Here is a 19,867-nt window from a genome sequence, read left to right on the forward strand (position 1 = left end):
GGACACATATGACTGTTAGAAACCCTTTAGAAAGTGAACTTTGTATAATATGGAACCTTTAAGATCAAAGATGATGTCGGTGAACTCAGCTCAGTTTGGGACAGTAGATTTTCTGCACTGATGTAGAATTTTATTCATTTCTTTGAAATGGTCTTGATAGTTTTTGTTGTTTTAACTCATTTTGGACAAAGAAGTGGTTTCTGATTAAGATGATGTTATGTGACGAAGAGGTGGGATCCACACAGTGACTCCTTATTTCTGTGGGGAGGCAGATTTTAGAGTGTCATGAGTACAACTGCTGTCTTTTAGACGTTTACAGTCACGTTAAAGCTGTTGAATGTCCCGAGTATGTCCCAGACCAGCAGATCGTCTTGGTAGAATCAGGACATCTACCAACTTCCATCCATCATCCACTGCATCTGGACCACCATCTAGTACTGCATTGGACCCCTTTTTTTCCCCAGAACTGCCTTAATATTTGTTATGGAACAAGGTGCTGGAAACATTCCTCAGAGATTTTGCTCCATATTGACATGATAACATCACACAGTTGCTGCAGACTTGTCAATGATGAGAATCCCCTAAACTCCCTACCACCACATCCCACAGCTGCTCTATTGGATTGAGATCTGGTGACTGTGGAAGCTGTTGGAGTCCAGTGAACTCATTGTCATGTTCAAGAAAACAGTTGGAGATGATTTCATGTTGTTTCCACCATCTGGTTTTCTTCTTCATGTGATGAGTTCAGACTGTCCAGAATAAATAAGCAGCTTCCTTACTGGCTGTCTGACTGCTTCCTGTAAAGCTACAGCTATAAATACCGTCTTCATTCAGACCAGGAGAAGCATGGAAAGATGTTTCTGCTAATGATGTTTCGTCTCTTTATTAAGAGAAAATGGGATAAATTTAGATTTTCTTCTGCTCTACTAGAAGAAATAAAAGGTTATTTCAAAATGATTAAAATGGAAAATATGTTACAATTTTCCTCTGGGATTAATAATGTTTACTTTAATGTGCTCCTTTCCAAATCCAGGAAATGATACACATGCACACGAAGAAGCAGTGGGATGCACACACACACACACATGCTTCCCACTGAACACACTAAACAATATAAGGAAAGCTAAACTTGAACTTAACAAAATATTAGATAAAAAAAAAGAAAGACTTTGCTTGGAGAACTTTGAACATGGCAACAAATCTGGAAGGTTTCCGGCTAATCAGTTAAAAACAAACAAGGAGAAAACAACCATCTGCTCTGTAAAAAATCCAGAAGGTAATATCAAGGTTGCTCACCCGTCACGTCATGTCCAATGTCAGGTGGTGAGGACGCTGAGGATGCCGAACTCCTAAAAGTAATTATAGTTAAGAAACAAGGTGGATCTTTCAAAATGAACAAGAATTGTTTAAAAATTGTTAATAGTGGAACTGAAGTTGGAAAATCTCTGATGCCTAAAAAACTGAAAAAAGACTCACCAAGTGTCTCACCGGTCACACCTGAGAGAATCAGGATGGAAGTTGACGCGGCACCATGGAGGAGTTAACCTGAATTTGCTGCATTAATCCGCTCAATAATAAGAGAGGAAATAAACGAAGCAATAGATAAACTGCAGCCTCAACTGGATTTCTTAAAGGTCGAACTGAAGGAGTGAAAAGACAAACTAGCTGATACGGAGTTGGCGCTCAACAAAGATGTGGAAAAGGGACACGCTACAGAATTCATGGCACCTTTCTATAAGAGAGGTATTTAAAGATAAAAATCTTCCTTAACAACTCAAAGTGGAAATTGCACAGAGTGGGGCAGACAACAAAATCTGGTTCAAGACCAGTGATGGTCAGAATGCAGAGATACATGGCCAAAAACGCTGTTTTACAAATAGCAAAGAAAGAAAAAGTGATGAATTTCAGGGGAAAGAAAGTGAAAATTTTCCCTGATTTAACAGCAGAGGTGTCTAAAAGAAGAGCGCAGTTCAAGGATCTCAGGATGAAAGTACATCAGGCAAAAATAAAACATGGTCTGATATATCCGGCAACACTCAAAGTAACTTTCAACGAGGAAACTAAATATTTTCAGGATTATAAAACAGCAGAAACCTTCTTCAATCAAACAATTAGACCGACATTGTCAATCGGATAAAGACAAAATGAAGAGACCGCAAAAAACGGTGAGAATCATGTGATGACAAAGTTAAAAGAACTGCATGTAAAAATGAGCTGAAATGGGTGAAATGCATCATGGTAAAAGAGATAGATGTAATGAGGAGATGGGTTATTGAGAGGTAGACGAAGCACTAAGAAATAAGCCGGAAAAAGAAGATGGTAAAAGCTTAAATCACAGACGTTCTGGGATGTGTTACAAAAATTAAAATTTGTTAGTCTATAAGAAATTAAATATAATTTATTTAATCAGAAATATGAACTATAATTTAAAAGCTAGACTAATTTTGTAACTTAAACTGTAACATGATTTAAAATAATTTTGGTTATACTGTATTTGTTGTAAATTAAAAGGTATGAAGGCTACAAGCAGGTGAGTGTTTTTGCCAGACAAGTTGAAATTGACCATAAATGTCATGTTGGAAGTTAGCCATAAACGACAAAAAAGGATCTTGGTTTTACTTGATAACAGCTGTAAAGACACTGAGTTAAATAGAAGAGAAAGAACCTGAAAGGAGTTCTGCTTATTTAGGACTGTGAGTATGACAATTGGAGTGATAATACAACAGATAATGTGTGATTTTGTGTATATGAGTGAATGTTTGTGTACATGTTTAAAATTTAACTGTAATTGGTGTTGCTCCAGAAATGAATTTATCACAATGAAACAAAAAGTAAAATACTTATTTTTTGTAAATGTCACATAAATTACCAAAGACAGTTCTTAAAATAGCCCATATAAACATGCAGTATCAGGAATAAGTTGACCGAAGTTGCAGATTATAGAATAATTTACATATATTGGCAGTATCAGAGACTCATTTAGATTCTACATTTGAGGATACATCAGTGATGATACATGGATATAATGATTTCAGAAATGACAGGAATGCATATGGAGGAGAGGTTGCGTGCTGCATTCAAAGACCTGTTATAGTTAGGTGGGAGCTTATGTCATCAGATGTTGACGTACTCTGGCTACAAGTGTGTTTACAATATCTCAAGCCGATATTAATAGGATGTTGTCACAGACCACCCAGTGCTAACAGTTGGTATTTAGACAAAACTTGTTAAATGATGGTTAATGTCAGTAAAACACGTCATGAAATATATTTTATGGATGATTTAAACATAGACTGGAATTCCGTTTCCTGCTCAATGAAAATGAAAGTAAGGAGTTAAATCTGCAGTTTGTAGACACGTCATCAATGAACCAACGAGAATTTGTTGGCACTCGAGTGATGGTACTCTACCTGTATTATCACATGTTTATAAATACACCTGAACTTTGCTCTAATTCCATATCCGTGCAAATAGGTTGCAGTAACCATAATCTCATTGCAATTGTGAGGAAGCCAAAGCTTCCAGAACCTCGTCCCAAAGTAATAAGGAAAAGATCATTTCAGAGTTTTAATCAGGTTACATTTGAAACAGTTAAAAATAATAATTGGTCAAAGGTGTTTTTAGAAAAAGATCCAGAAAAAGCATTTCAGGCTTTCAGTGAAATTTTTATGACAATGTTTAAAACTCATATCACCGTTACTGAATAAAAGTATTTTGTGATATAAATTGATACTGAATTATTGTCCAGCCCTGTGTTGGAGGTTGTTCTACCTTGTCAAAATCTAAAACTATATCAGTTCAACGCACAATAATTTATAGAGCAATGCAAGAATGGAATTAACTCCCAAAACACATTATACAGCAAAACAATATATATGGTTTTATTTTGGTGTGTAATGAACTTATGGGCATTTTATGTTATTTTGTGTCATTTTATTTATTTTACTTTAAGTTAAATGATTATTTTGTGTATTATTAAATATTCAGCTGGAACTTGCCAAAAGGTGTGTGTTTGATTTTGTTAGTTAATTGTGTGACATGTTAATGTTTTATTTGTAGTAGATGTACAGTATGATGTGTTATGTATTTGTTTTGTTACGTGTTATGTGTTTAAGTGTTGTTATAAGTAGTGTGAATGTGTGTTGTTGTATAGTCACCATATAAATTGTGCAGGAAGAATAGCTGCTGCTATGCATTATAGAGAATGAGATGAGATGAGAATATTGATCAATTTCTTAGTAACATTATGCTTTCAAAATTAAAACATGAAAGTAAAATGGCCTTTTTCAGTGTCTTTCAGCTCTCCCGCATATGTCCAACAATAAAGCCCCTGATCCAGATTATTATCCAGCAGAATTCTATAAAGAATCCTGGACAACGCTGGCACCCACAATATGATATTAGAAAAAAAGGAAACACAAAAATTATCTTCAAATATGAACTTGGCTAATATTACTCTAATAAAACCAGGAAAAGACCCGACACTTCCATCCAGTTACCGTCCAGTTTCGTTAATAAATGTAGATCTTAAAATAATCAGCAAAGCTCTGACCAGAAGGATAGAAAAAAATAAAACCCTCTAATAATACATCCTGACCAAACAGGCTTTATTTAAGGTAGACATTCCTCTACTAAAATACTTAGATTAATTAACATCATAGATTATTCTACTCTACATAATCTGACTCCACAGTCATTTCTTTAGACGCAGAAAAAGCATTAGACCGAGTAAACTGGAAATTTTTATTTGCAACCTTAAACAAAGGAAAACAATTGACTTAAAAAAACAGAAATTCTCTGTTTTGTTTCTGCACAGGTGTAGCAGTTGGTTGTCTGGTGTTAAGTTGGATTGAAGGGTTGCCTTCTTTCTACCATGTCTTTGTCTCTTCCTTTTTACTACTTACCTTTTCACTTCTCTTGATAATTCTCCTTTTTTTATCTGTCGCCTTCGGTCGGGTCCAGCAAGATTATATACGTCCCATAATTCTAAATAAAAAAAAATTTGATTTACAAGAGGAGCCTTATGCCCCTTGGCAAAGCAAATTTGTTTGGCACAACACAGCATCCAGACCATTATTCTGCCTGCTACCATGCTGGACAGGACAAGTTTAAAAAACAAAACAAACAAAAAAAAAATCCCAGAAATGTTACTCTGATGAAGTCAGGAGCATAGGTGTGTTGTCAGACTGCAGCACCACCATTTTCCTGCAGGGGGAGCTGTCTTACAAGTAATTCATCAGCTCTGTCTGGGTTTGTGTTTCTTCTCTCAGGCTGAGTATGTCCAGCTGGTGACGGAGCTGAGGATGACTCGGGCCATTCAGCCCCAGATAAATGCCTTTCTGCAGGGATTCCACACCTTCATTCCTCCCTCACTCATTCAGCTTTTTGATGAATATGAACTGGTAAGTTTCTTATCTTTAAACCACCCAAAATCACCCACCTCCCCACCTTTTCCTCCATGTTACACCCATCTGAGCTAAGGTGGGATTTATTAGGTGTGTTGGATGGGGGGAGAAGAAGAAGTCACCTTGGAGCCACCGTCTCCTTAACACAACATTTATTTATTTATGCTGACAGATACATGTGAGCAGAGATCAATAGTGTAGCAGAATGATTAGTCCTCTCAGGATGAATTGTATGCACTGTTCGCAGACAACTCAGCAGCTCTCTAAATTTCCCCAGACCAACCAATTTGATCAGTTAAACCTTCAGATTTTAAATTTGTTGGAAACTTACCAGCTGTGTAAGCATATTTAAAATTATATTTAATTTAGACATTTACTTCTCATAATTAATTATAACCCCAGTTCAAAAAGTCATGTCTCTGTGTAAAATGTAAATAAAAACAGAATGATTTCCAAATCTCATCAACATCAACAATCTCTTGAACATCCTAGGATCTGTGTTTTCGCGGCCTTTATGCCCCTGTTAGGGTCACCCATGGCACACTGATCACTCGGGGAGGGACCAGATAAAAGAACAGCTCAACAAACCCCTATGGTGGAAAAAAACAATGGATCCAGGTTTCCCTTGCCTGGAATAATAATCTGTAAATAGCCAAATTTATTCCCAGTTAAATGTTTTGGATTAATGTTATGCTACAGTATAACATTATACAGTGTTGTCATAAGTTTAATCAAAATTATTTTTAACAGTATTTTGTTATATGGTGATTATTATTCTGTTTTGCTGGCCACATATCAAGTGCTGTGTGTAAGGAAATACATTCAAATTTTGCCTGTCTATGGAGCCTACATATAAATTAAGTCACTTAATAAACGCTTCTTCTGCCATTTGACTATTTTCTTTACACAATGTTGCCTATACGGGATTAATAATACCCTCATGAGGAAAGACATATCGTTAGAAGGCTTTTATGACACAGAGGGACACACTTTTTTCCGTGTTGTCCGTGATCAGGCACTACCAACAACGAAAGTGATACCGTTTTGATTGTAATCATTCGCTTGAATGGACAATATCAGTGGTAATCAGCCTATTCCTTTGGGACAGTAGAGCCCTACTTTGCCTCATAGCAGGTAGGTTGTTATCATCTGTTCACATTGTTAACACCACTGATACATGAAGACTCCGGATACAGTCGGACAGGTGTTGAGAAAGTTTTGTTTTTTAATTTTTTTTATTCCCCTTTCAATTGGCTGCTCTCTATGTCAGTCGTAGATGTCAGGCAAACGCTGTAATTTATGAAATGTTGGGGATAGACTATCTTATTACACCCACATATTTACTTTTCCTCACCACATCCTCATCTAGTTACTAAGTAATTTACAGTTTGGCTGTTCAATATGTTTGAAATATGTATTAAGTATTTACTTTTACAACCCTAAAATCTACAATTATAAAACCGGACAAATTACCAGCGTACAGCGACTTTCTTTAATACAAGCCTAAATGTCTAAAATAAATAAACATCTTTACATTTTATCAACATATATCATTTAGCAAGTATTGTAATTACCAGTTTGGCTTTATTATGGATTTGATTTACATAACAGATATATTTTTTGTAACCCTTTTTTCTAGCTTGTTCTGAAAATCTAAAGAACAACAATAATGGTGCTGATTTGATTTCAGCTGCATGACACTGCTATAGGGAACTGTAGCTTTTAAAAAACATAAGCTTTTTGCTTCTATTATGAATAAAAGTGATGGATCCAGGTTTCCCTTGCCCAGACGTGGGTCACCGGGGCCCTCTTCTGATGCCAGACCTGAAGGTGGGGCATGGATCGGGCTCAGCCTGAAAGGGTGACAAGGGCCCCCCTTTTGTGGGCTCACCACCTGCAGGAGGAGCCGTAGGGGTCGTGTGAAGTGTGAGCTGGGCGTTGGCTGAAGGCGGAGGCCCTGGCCGTCTGATCGCCAGCTGCAAAAGCTAGCCCTAGGGATGTGGAACGTCACCTCTGTGGTGGGGAAAGAGCCTGAGCTGGTGAGCAAGATTGAGCAGTTCTTGTTAGATATAGTTGGACTCACCTTTATGCATGGTTTGGGCTCTGGAACCACTGTCCTTGAGAAAGGCTGGACCCCGGATAACAGGTAGAAAATGGATGGATGGATGAATGGAAAATATGAGATGATTGTGAATCTGATGGCAGCAACACGTCTGTAAAAAGTAGTTCCAGGGTGGTGTTCAGCATGGTGTAGCATCTCCTCTTCTTCTAACAACTGTCTGGAAACATCTGGGAAGTGAGGAGACCAGTTGCTGGAGTTTTAGGAGAGGAATGTTGTCCCATTCTGGTCTGATGCAGGAGTCTAGCTGCTTTACAATTCTGGACCTTGGTTGCTGGACTTCTTCTTCCATGACGCTCCAGATGTTGTGTACTGGTGAAAGGTCTGGACTGCAGGCAGGCCAGTTCAACAACCAGACTCTTCTCCTGTGAAGCCATGCTGCTGTGATGCAGGATGTGGTTCAGCATCGTCTTGCTGAAACCTGCAAGGCCTTCCCTGAAAGAGACGTCTGGATGGGAGCAGATGTTGCTCTAAAACCTTCATGTAGTTTTCAGCATTGATGGAGCTTCACAGATGTGGAAGCTGCCCACGCCATAGGCACTAATGCAGCCCCATCCCATCAGAGATGCAGCTTTTCACCTGTCCACTGATAACAAGCTGGATGCTCCCTCTCCTCTTTAGTCTGCAGGACACGCCGTCCATGCTTTCCACAAACTAGTTCACATTGTCATGCATCTGACCACAGAACAGTTTTCCACTTTACCTCAGACCATTTTAAGTGAGCTTTGGTCCAAAGAAGATGGCGGTTTTCTGGAAACTGTTCACATCTGGCTTCTTTCAATGATGGACCTTTAACCTGCATTTGTGGATTTTAGGGTGAACTATGTTCACAGACTGATTTCTCGAAGTGTTCCTGAGTCCATGAGTCCATCTTTACATCTGAGAGACTCTGCCTCTCTGAAATGCTCCTTTTGTACCCAGTCATGTTACTGACCTGTTACCAGTTAACATAATTAGTTGTCAAATGCTCATACAGTTTTTTCTGATTTGCACCAATAACTTTTCCAGCTTTTTGTTGCTCCTGTTCCAACTTTTTACAGACTTGTTGTTGGCATCAGATCCACATCAGCTCATATTTTCTATGAAAACGTTACTCCACTTCCACACGTTTCCGATTGAGTTGCTTTATTTTAGTTCCGTGAGGGTTGCAGAAGAGGCTGCCTGAGTAGGACACTAAAGCAGAAGAAAGGTTTTCCTCTCCAAACAAATGGATTAAGATATGCTTGTTGCATTTTCTTTTTATTTTGTTTTTGGGTTAAAGAAAATAGATGAACAAGGTGTCATTTTGGAGGACGGTTCGCAAGCCTGTGAAAGGTTGCAGAGAAATTAGAAATTTTATGCTACAGTAAAGGTAAATGCACAATAATTGGGATAAATCCACCCATCCATCTTCTGCCGCTTATCCAGAGTCGGGTTGCGGAGGCAGCTGCCTAAGTACTAAGCAAAGCTGCCTAAGCAAATCTACTTTCACCAAGTTCATTATTTGGGCGGAAGAAGGCAGAAAAGAAGCAAAATTGTGGCAAAATTCATGAGCTTCCAGCTTGATGGGTTTTTGTTTTTTTTTACATGTTGGTTTTGGTGTTATTTGGTGTTATGATCCACATCATGCTATGAAGCCATGATTCTGTTAAACAGAGATAGTCCAAGTTTGAATCCAGCAGAAGTGCAGAGATCTGATCGTATTTGGAAATAAGGCTGTGTATGTTTGATTAACCGCCTAGTATTCCCTTTGGTTTACACTCTACTTCCCAGAGCACACCAGCATGATTGACAGTTTGGAAGAATAAGTGTTGCTTTTGTTTTTGTGCAGCGTGACAGTCAGAGCCATCTGAGCACGTTTGTAGCTTGTTGTCTGTTCCCCCACCGAGGTTAGCACGCCCCGCATTAGCCCCGCTCCCTCTCCCGACCAACAGCAAAAGCCCGCCGCGCCACCCACAGCTGCCAAAGCCTCGCAAGTAGCCATAGTTGTTCCCGGCTCAGTCCTCAGATGGGGGTCTATCAGGTGGAGTGACTCACCGGTGTGGCTGCGATCCGTTGTCTTCACACAGGGCTCTGATGCGCTCCACTCCTCGGCATGACGTTGCTCCAGTATCTCGTGGCTCTGAGCCAACATTTCCTGCAGCTCCACTGCGTGAGACACTGGTGTGGTCAGGGGTGGTGCCACCTGTGCTGCTTCACCTGTTTCAGGCATCACCTCCACACAGGTAGCCTGGTGCTCCAGCGTGGTCGGGCCGGGATTCAGATGTGTATCTCCAGCCAAAAGTATAAGCACCAGTGGAAGTTTAGATGCATACACTCTGTTTTGCAGTGATGGCAACCTGTGTGCACTGTTTCTGTCACTCTGGCACAGGCGTTTTGATGCCCAGATGGCATACAGAGTAAGGTGTCTATGTCCAAACATATAAAGCTTAGTTTGTTCACCACTGTTTAGATCAACCCAGTTGCTTTTGTTGTGTGGTAAAAAGTTGTAGGTCCAAACACACATTAACAATGAAAAAACCTGTAAAATACCAGGGGCATGAGTGGAGCCCAATAAACCACTCTTGCCCTCAGCAGCCATCTTTTCCCAAGGAGATTGTGACTTCCTAAGATGAGAAGAGATGGATTTCCTTTTATTTATTTATTCTTAGACAATGCTGTTTTATTGTTGTCCTAATTTTTGTCTAGATAGTCTTTATTTCCTGAATCTCCTTGGCCACCTCGTTAATAACAGTGATTGTGTCCCTCTGCACCTCTGTGTTTATGTGTATATATGTGCTGTTCCAGGAGCTCCTGCTGTCGGGGATGCCGGAGATTGATGTGGAGGACTGGTGCAGGAATACTGAGTACACCAGTGGCTACGACCCTCAGGAGCCCATCATCCAGGTGGGCTTCTTCTTCTATTACTCTTCGACCACCAATAACCCCAGGCTGCGGATTGCAGAACAGGGTGGGTCTGGACAGTGGGTGGGGTCGGACATCAAGTGGGCGTGGCCAGATAAACTAGCTAAAAAGTAGCTCCAACTTCTGTACAAATGCAAGAACCACTTAGATTCTTTCATTTAAGACAACACACGATTAAACAAATATGCATTTCCCTTAAACTGTCACGTCACACGGGTCTAAAATTGTAAACAATTTAAAAAAATAATTTCCTGCCCCGCCGGGGCCTGTGCCCCGTGACCGTGGGGGGCTCTGACTCGGGCTCTCCTCTACCTCCCTCTGGTTGAGATTGGGGTCGTCTTCAATGTGGGGTGGCTTGGGTTCGTGCTCCAGGATTGCTGCTGAGGGCCGGGTCTCTGGGCTGCCCTAGTCTGCCTCGAGGCTCTGTGGAGGCGTGGTCGCATTTCCACGATCTCACTTTCCACTCCTCATCACTGATCACTCCTCATTCCTCATACTTTGCTTGCTGACACAGTCACTGAGTTGTCCAGTGGGTCTATACATTAAGATGATCAAAACTTCCAAATATCAGCATGATTTGAAAACCTGCAGAATTTAAGGTGGCCACTAGGTGGCGCTGTAGCCATTTTTCATGTACAAACATGTTTAAATTGGGACTTGGCAATTCTCATGGCATTTGGTCAACTGAGTTCCAAGTTAAACGCACTTCCTGTTTGATGGCCAAGGGACTTCCTGTTTCCACGGGGCGAGGCTATGGCGTTGACAACATTTGAACATCCAGATGTACTCAAGTTGAAAGCTGATAAAGAAAACAAATGGCATCAATCTCAGCATGATTGGAGAACCTGCAGAATTTAAGGTGGTCACTAGCTGTAGTAATTTTTCATGTACAAACATGTTCAGATTGGGAATCTTAATTAACCTGGTAAATCTCATGATTTTTGGTCAACAGAGTTCTGAGTTAGACGCACTTCCTGTGTGATAGGAAAGGGACTTCCTGTTGCCATGGGGCGGAGCTATGACACTGACAACATCTGGACATTCAGTTAGGTGATCTCAGCAGCATGAATAAATAAATTTCATAGATCAACATGTTCAGGTTGGAACAGCAATTACAGTTGGCAAATTTCATGTCATTTGGTCAACTGAGTGCAGAGTTAGAGGTACTTCCTGTTTGATAGCGAAGGGTTAAAACCTCACATGAAGTCTTTCAGGAAAAATGGAGATGTAATTTATTTTACCCCACTGCAAACAGACTTTAAACACCAGCGATTTTAAAACACAACAGGTCAGTGAAGGAAAACAGTAGATATAATAGGACTTCAGTTGGAGTAAAAGTTTTTGGAGTAAAAAAAAACTTTTGGAGCTTGGGGCAAAAAAAGATGCTAAAATTAGATCCGTTCAGGAGCCAAAAGAGACAGTTCTTCTTTGGGAGCCGAGGCAAAAGAGCCGGCTCTCTAAAAGAGCCGAACATCCCATCACTAAACAGCCTCTAACTGAAGTCATTGGGAGACTCTGTGACATTTGGAGCTCTGTAGCTCAAAATCTGTACATCCAAGCTCAAAATGAGCTACTGTCCATTTGAAGCTAACTTAATAAGCCACATTTTGATATATAAGTTGTCTGTAGACCAAAAATTCACGGTGTGAGACAACTTCTTTCTTGTGAAAAAAAACTACAGTGGAAGAGAGGGTGTGTAGTTTGGGGATTTGGTGATTTTTCCTAAAACTTAAACTGCAGTTTTGTCAAAACCATAAAAGATGAAAATGTCCTTCAAGCCAGTGATAGATTTATCCACTGCGACCTGTTTAAAGTTTGAATGATGTTTCTAGGTGAAAGCATGGCTGAGTTGTAGGCTTCCAAATTGACTTGAGTCTTTGAGGTGGTCTGCCCCAAATCCCATTCATTCCTATGGGACCAAAATTTGCATTTTTTTGCGAGGCTGAGACACATGTTTTGATATAACTTTTGTGGGGGTAGAGTCAAAACTGTAGGAGGAGATAGGTGCCAACGTTTTGAGCAGAAACAGAAAAAGCAATAGTAATATGTGTGCAACGCTTACATTGGCACCCATAATAAACACAGAGTGATAGTAATAAGTGTGCCTCAATGCTTACGGCATTGGCACCCATAATAAACGCAGAGTGATGGTAATATGTGTGCCTCAATGCTTACGGCATTGGCACTCGTGATAACTAAATTCAGTAATTATGCCATGCGTTTAACATCCACTTATGCGTTGACTGTGCTTTAAATCCTCCACCAAGCGTCACAGTGGACAGAGGTGGATGCAGCTGTTTGCCATTTTGGTCATTTTCACTGTGATTTCGGGGCTCGATGGCTGATGCTGTCATAGGTTTACCGTGAACATGCACACACTGGCTAAACCATCATGGTGTAGTGGAACTGTCCGCATAGGTTTAGACGTCAGAGGATTTAGCAACCTCGAGCAGAGGCTTTACCACAGGATTTGTTAAAGATTGTTTCCACAGCTACGATCTGGTTGTTTACACAGGTAAGGTGTTTATTTGGTTGATTATTGCTGTCAAATATTTGTAAAAGAAAGAAATGTCTCAGATTAATTTTTTGGACACCAGTCAATCCACCATCATTCCCAGTATTTAAGTCAGTTCCTGCCTCAAAAAGACTGTTGGCTCTTGAACATCTGAGGATATCAATATCAATTTTTTTACCATTAACAGTCATTAGTTTGTCATTTAAATGCAAAGTGTAACTTATTATTGAAAGAAAGTTTTAACAGAACAGTCAAGTCATGCTCATTAAATATAAATACTCCCTATGAAACATGTATGAAAGCAGAACTACACGAAGTGGAAAACAGTCATTACTTTTAATACTACAATACAAACACCATTAAAACTGTAGACTGTTGCATTTTTTTTTGTTTTATAACAGATTTTTATTGAAGTTTTATTCAGAACAAACACATTATGCCGCCATCATTGACAGAAACTTAGGTCTTATAAAGAGTGATAAATAAAACATAAGTAATGCTGCCATCTACTTTGCCTGGGAAGTCCTTCCATTGTCCATCAGGTCACCAAATCAATTTTCATATAGACAAACAATCCCTAGAAAGATACAATCAGGTCAGATAGCAGGTAACAAAACACACACACACACACACACACACACACAAAAAAAAGAAAAACTAAATTTCTTTATAAATTTAACCGATCTGAGCTTGGCCATGTTATTGTGTTTTGATCCCCCAAAATCACCTGGGTCAGATCTGTTGGTAGATATCTGAATACAGGAAACCTAACCTCTGTGAAAAACCATTCATTTCCTCTCACTATACCACTGATTCTCTCATGAGGGAGCACCCGAAAGATCTCCCTATACCATAGCATGGCAGTAGGTGGCTTGTCTTTAATCCAATTAATTAAAATACATTTTCTGGCCAACAGAAGTAACTTGTCACACAGTTTAAACTGTAAGCATGTCAAGCTTAAATGCTTTAAAGGAAGGACCAAGAATAAAGAAGCCTGTGTCTTTCTTAATTGCCACTTGGAAGATGCCACTCAGTTCTTGAGAACTGAGTGGCTCAGCTTAGCTTCTGCTTAGCTTGCACTGCCAGAAATAATGAAAGTAGGTACCAACCTCTTTTGTGCACTTATTGCACAGAGGGGAGGTATTACGGTCTCTTTTGTTGAGTGTATAAGGGGTCAGATGCAAGGTAGAGTAGAGATAGCAGAGGTAGCCAGTGGCATAACTTCTGATTTGTCAAAATTAACTTTTGGATAATAAAGAGGGAAGAAGACATAGACAATTCAGGTTTCGTTAAAAACAGCAATATCATCCGCGTACAGTGCGAACTTATGAACTGTATTTTAAATTATGATGCCATTAAATTTTTCATGTTGCCTGATGGCCTCAGCCAGGGGTTCTAGTGGCAGCGCAAAGAGCAGTGGGGACAAGGGGCAACCCTGTCTTGTCCCCCAGCGTAGTGGGAAAGGCTCCGATCTCATGCCATTGGTCACAACACAAGCCTTAGAGTGTCCTGACATTTAACAAAATACCCCCCCCCCCCCCCCGAGTCCAAACCTCTCCAAAACATCAGATAGGTAACACCACTCAACCTGGTCAAACACCTTTTTGGCATCCAGGGACATGGCGAAGGCATTTAAATTTGTTTGTCTTGAGACCTGTATCAAGATAAGCAATCTACTTATATTTGTGAGAGAATGACGATTCCATATAAATCCAGTTTGGTCTTTATGTATGAGTAATGGTAAGGGTTTCTCCAGTCTCGTCGCAAGCATTTTACAAAACAATTTACTGGCTACTCCAATAAGACTAATAGGTTGATATATGTATAAAATTCCCCTCTGCTCTTCTGATATGGAAAGAGAAGAATAGTCTAATCGAAACAGTTTGAGGGCAAAGTCGGACATCCAACCTTGTCCGGCGTCTGACACCACCCCGTTCTGTGTTCCACAGCCAGGACCCTCTCCCACACTCTGACTACATTAACTGGGTTTGTGGGGACACTGATGTTACCTTACAGGCTGTTATGTCATCACATTAATAATCACATAACTCTTGCAGTGGTTCTGGGAAGTGGTAAGGAGGCTGTCCCAAGAAGAACGTGTTCTGCTGCTTCAGTTTGTCACTGGAAGGTTTGTCTGCTGAAAGCAAGTCAGTGTTTATGTCTTAATATACAGCATCTAAACCCCTGATCTATCAAATATCAGTTCCAGGGTTCCTCATGGCGGCTTTGCTTATCTGATGGGGGGCAGTGGTTTACAGAAGTTCACCATCGCTGCTGTGCCATACACCTCCAACCTGCTGCCCACCTCTAGTACCTGGTAATCACCTGCTTTTATTTATGTTTTATCGAGTTATCCTGGACTGGCTAAGTTTTTTTATTTATTTATTTTAAACACCTTTATTTAGTAATTCTGTATATTTTTCTGCAATTAAAAGCAAACAATAGTAAAATCTGTGGTGGTATTCAGGTAAGTTGCTGTGTTGTTGTTTATTGTCATTAAAACCATCTAGAGTCTTTTCTCTGAAAACATTCCAGCTGAACATTTCAGGATGAAACTCTTTCTGCTGATTCGGTTTGTAGCTGAAACCTCTGGCCAGGTCCATGGAAAACAGTCCCTGGATGTATTTAATAAAAAAAAAAAAAAACAAAAGAAACTTGAAAACACGGAAAAGCTCAAAGCTGATAGTTTTAGTCCTCTCTGTTCCATGTGTTCCTCCTCTGCTACAGGTGATATTTATGGTGTAGGCAGAGAAGAGAGAAGGAGACAAAACACAGCCCTGGGACAGTCCTGTGTTTAAAACTGATGTTTTAGATTTAAAACCACTTAAAACAACCTGTCGAGACATGTCCTTTAAAAAGCTCCTAATCCATAAAATCACTGTGGGGTGGACCTATAGGTCAGAGAGGCAGTGCAGCAGAGTATCTGTGTGGATGGTGTTAAAAGCAGAAGAGAACTCCATGAATTAAATCCTGGTGTGTGGATGTGAGGAATCCAGTTGTTTGGTGACACAGTCTAAAAGAGACTTGCATCCTCTACACGTTTTTCCTTGTAGGCAAACTGAAACGGATTAGTTTTTTTCCAACAGTGTATTTGAAAGCTGGTGACACACAATCCTCTCCATGCATTTACACAAGACAGATGTGAGGGCAACTGTCCGGTAATCCTTCAGGTCCTCCGGGTGGGTCTGGGATAATGGTGGACTTCTTCCACTGGATGGGGACTAAGCCGGAGTCCAGAAGGTACTGGAATAGCTTGGTAAGGACTCCACATAGCTGAGCTGAGCAATCCTTGAGTACCCTGCCTTTCACCCTGTCAGGGCCAGAGGCCATGTGCAAGTTCACCTTTTGTAGAATGGGGGCCACCAGCCTCCTCATCCACAGTGACTGTATGGTAAGAGGGCCTAGGGGTCCAGGTGGTTGGTATGCTGTGGCTGAAATGGGGGAAAAAATTGTCTGAGTGCATAGCGGAGGCAGCAGGTTCTGGATGGTCAGATACTGTAGGCTTGGGGGCTCTGTCCAGCATGATGTTCAACCCCTGCCAGGCCTTCTTCACCTTTCCAGATGTTAATTTCTGCTCCGTTCTGTTCTTATAATTAATCTTAGCCATCCTGGCCCTTTCTTCCAAACTACTTTTCCAGTTCCCTCACCCTGATCTTGTCACCTTCTAAACAAGCTCTTTTCTTTTAAACAAGACAAATGCTCCTTATGGGTTGTGGTTGAGCACCTTGCATGGCAGCTTCTGCCAACAGTGTGTGAATGTGTGAGTGAATGGGTGAATGTGACGTACATGTAAAAGTACTTTGGGTAAAAGGGCTATATAAGTACACATCATTTACCATTCCCATTTAAAACAATTAGATACATTTGCGACTGTAATTAACATTTTGACAGGACATGACATGTTCTGATCATCATCCCTGCCCACCCCTGTTTTTCCAAAACTTTAGATATAATTGTCTTACAAAAGTCACTCAACATTGTTTCGTAAATTGCCACCTAATGGTGTTGTGCTAATGGCATGGTTGGCTCTGACCACTCCCATGGGGCAATCCGATCAAACTTTACTTTTCTTCTCTCACTAAAGGTTATATGGCATTACAGTGTAATCACACAGGTGCTTATTTCTACATACAATACAAGGTGAATGCATGTATAACTTGTCTTATATTTGATTTTTTTTTTCTTTTAAATTTTTGATTGATTTCATTCTTCTGTCGAGCGCTATCGTTGTTTTAAAGTACTTTATAAATAAAGTTGTATTGGATTGGACATATATGTATATAAACAATCATCCAGTATTGATTATTAACTTGTTATTTGATATCCGGCATATGACTTTAACACAATCACATACGTATATTGATTATTTATTTTAATAGTAAAAGCAGTAGTACATTAGGATGGTGTAAACACAGGTGCTGGGCTTTCCCTCATTAGTTTTGTTGGACGTTATTTGTCATTCGCTGTTTTGTCTCTTCACGATACTCCACCAAGGCCACCAAGCCAATTAATAGCCACCTGGACCCAAGTTAAATATCAGCAACAAAGTTTTACGGTCTTAGTAGAGGAACAGGTGTCATGTTCAATCATTTTAATTAGCTTGCATTACAGCTACGTGAAAGTCACTGTTAATGAACCACGTCAAAAGTCGTTGTCCACAACAGACAGACTACTGTACATTTACGTTAAACTAGACTAAAATGGCCTGAGGAAAACCTGAAGAACCTTTACCCAAATGTTTGTTAACAAATGACTTGAACGTCTTCTGAGACGAGGACAGTGGTCCCAATAATTTACTGACCAGAACTGGACCCAGTCCTGTTTGGGTTTAAAAGGACATGTTATTTCCTATCTCAGCTGTATGTTGGTGATTCTGACCTGTCCTGTCCTGCCTCCCTGCCCCCATCTCCTTACATCACTAGTATCAACATGCTGAAACTTCCAGAATACCCAACCCAGGAGGTTCTGAGAGACAGACTGCTGGTAGCGTTGCATTGTGGGAGCTACGGGTACACCATGGCCTAAACATCCCTCCTGTCCTGCTGCTGGGGATGTCTGCACTCAACCTCCATCTCACGTCCTTTCAGAGATTTTTTTTTTTTTCCCCGTCTTATGTCAGTTGCTGCTTCTGCTGGACAAGTAAGGGATATCCTGGTGGTTATTATTGTTGTTATTGTTATTAATATTATTATTATAGCTGCTACAGAGACAGTGGGCTAAAAAGAAAGTGAATGTTGTGCACAAACATCAGTGTCAGTGTTTTGTTTGAGCGAAGCAAGAATTCTGGAATCCTGATTTTCTATCTAGAAGTTAGATTGTTTTCATGCTCTCAGGTTGAAAATAAACATATCATATTCACAGTTTAGGTCACATGAAGATCATTGTATTGAAATGCAGATTTATTGAATGTCCCATCAGTTTAAGGAGCTTTTCGAGTGGACCAACAATTAAACTAATAAATGGGTCAAATTCCATGTCTGAGATGAACAGCAGCAGACTGATGGGAGGTAAATTGTTAATTGTCAAAGAAAAACAAAAGAAAAAAAAAACACCTGCTAGTTTTTCATTTTTTATTTCCTATACCAAATCAAAACTGGAATAATGAGCCATTATTTTTGTGTCTTGTTTTATCTTGTGCTCAGAACAAAAATAGAAAAACAAACAAAAAACTGTTAATTAGCTAGCACTTAGATTTGATTTTAGCTTTTAAATTTGAGACAAGTAGCATGACATGGAAAACAGCTGAAGAATTAAGAATGTATCACCAATGCAGTGGTACATCAGTAAAACTCAACAGGTGTTTGCTGAAGGAACATGGGATTAATGCCATAAATGAAAGCCTTGTTTTGGTGGCCCTACTGTTAACCAAAATGAAAATAATACACCACCAACCATGACCACATAGTTGCTGCACCAATCAGAGAGCAGAAAAGATTTCATCAGTTGTCGTCTACATCAGAGCTTTAGAATGAAGATTTATATCTGAATTTTCTCCTTGTTCTAGCTGCTGGAACATTCCTTATTCCTCCAGAACAACCTGCATGTTTGTTTGTAGAGTTTTTCATTTTGATTCAGATAATCTTATGAAATGGATTTTTGTTTTTATTTGTCCTGTTTATCAGACTTTAATGAGAAGCAATATGTATTTGTTCGCATGACAACAGTTTGATTTGCTGTGCCAAAAACAACCAGCTGGAATCCGTTCATTGTTTCTATCTTTTTTCTGCTGTACAACCACACTGACAGAGATGTGATCATGTCATGAATATATCATATAAATATATGTAGTTTCCTCTCTATTTGTTTGTAAAGGGACCTACGATGTTTTAAACATCTGAAATGTTTTTTGTTTTTGTACAGAAACTGTAATTTTCTTATGCTACAGATCATGTATTTTCCCTTGAAACATATGTGGTGCTTTAAGATTTTATCTAATAAAAACTAGTTAATGTAATCCAGTTTGGTTTGGTGGTCTTTCCCGTCACCTGCAAATGGAAACATGTCTTTAATGTCTCAATGTCATATGTGTGACTAGAGAGGTGTAGACATTGAGGTCCCATCATCATAGTAGTCAAAACAGTCAAAACAGGTGAGCTGCAAAACTGTCCAGGGTTTCCTCTGAAGAACATACCTGTTGCCATGTTCTTGGAGTTCTGGTCCGATTGGCTTTAGTTCTGGTTCTTGTTCAGATAAAGGTCATCTTTCTTTGCATCACCCCTTCCCTTCTCCAGGTTCTGGTTCTCGTGGAGGATTTCCTGGTTCTGATGGAAAATTGACTCAAAGATAAGATCTTATACAATCTTTTGGTTTCCTTAAAGGTAGGTAGGTAGGGTAGGAGATGTTTTCCAGGAGCATTTTTGACTATACGGTTTAAAATCCCAATTCTTCAGGAATGCTGAAGTAGAGAGGGACTGTTGGACAGCAAGTGACGTTAATTCTGTAGGC

General features: G+C 39.8%; 1 protein-coding gene across 2 annotated transcripts in view; it reads left to right on the plus strand.

Annotated features, from left to right (window-relative positions):
• hace1 (HECT domain and ankyrin repeat containing E3 ubiquitin protein ligase 1) overlaps nt 1–19,376 on the plus strand; it is a 49,759-nt gene extending 30,383 nt beyond the window's left edge. The window contains exons 20-24 of one of the 2 annotated variants that reach the window (XM_041987668.1): nt 5,271–5,402; nt 10,291–10,389; nt 14,980–15,050; nt 15,126–15,239; nt 17,845–19,376. In XM_041987668.1, the coding sequence (XP_041843602.1) occupies nt 5,271–5,402; nt 10,291–10,389; nt 14,980–15,050; nt 15,126–15,239; nt 17,845–17,947 (519 nt within the window). In that variant the 3' untranslated portion in view covers nt 17,948–19,376. Of the gene's footprint in view, nt 1–5,270; nt 5,403–10,290; nt 10,390–11,359; nt 11,451–14,979; nt 15,051–15,125; nt 15,240–17,844 lie in introns of those variants that run through there. The other variant, XM_041987669.1, reaches the window with a different exon arrangement.
• Nucleotides 19,377–19,867: the final 491 nt, after the last annotated feature.

This window comes from Melanotaenia boesemani, chromosome 6, assembly GCF_017639745.1.
Source record: "Melanotaenia boesemani isolate fMelBoe1 chromosome 6, fMelBoe1.pri, whole genome shotgun sequence".
Taxonomy (NCBI): Eukaryota; Metazoa; Chordata; class Actinopteri; order Atheriniformes; family Melanotaeniidae; genus Melanotaenia; species Melanotaenia boesemani.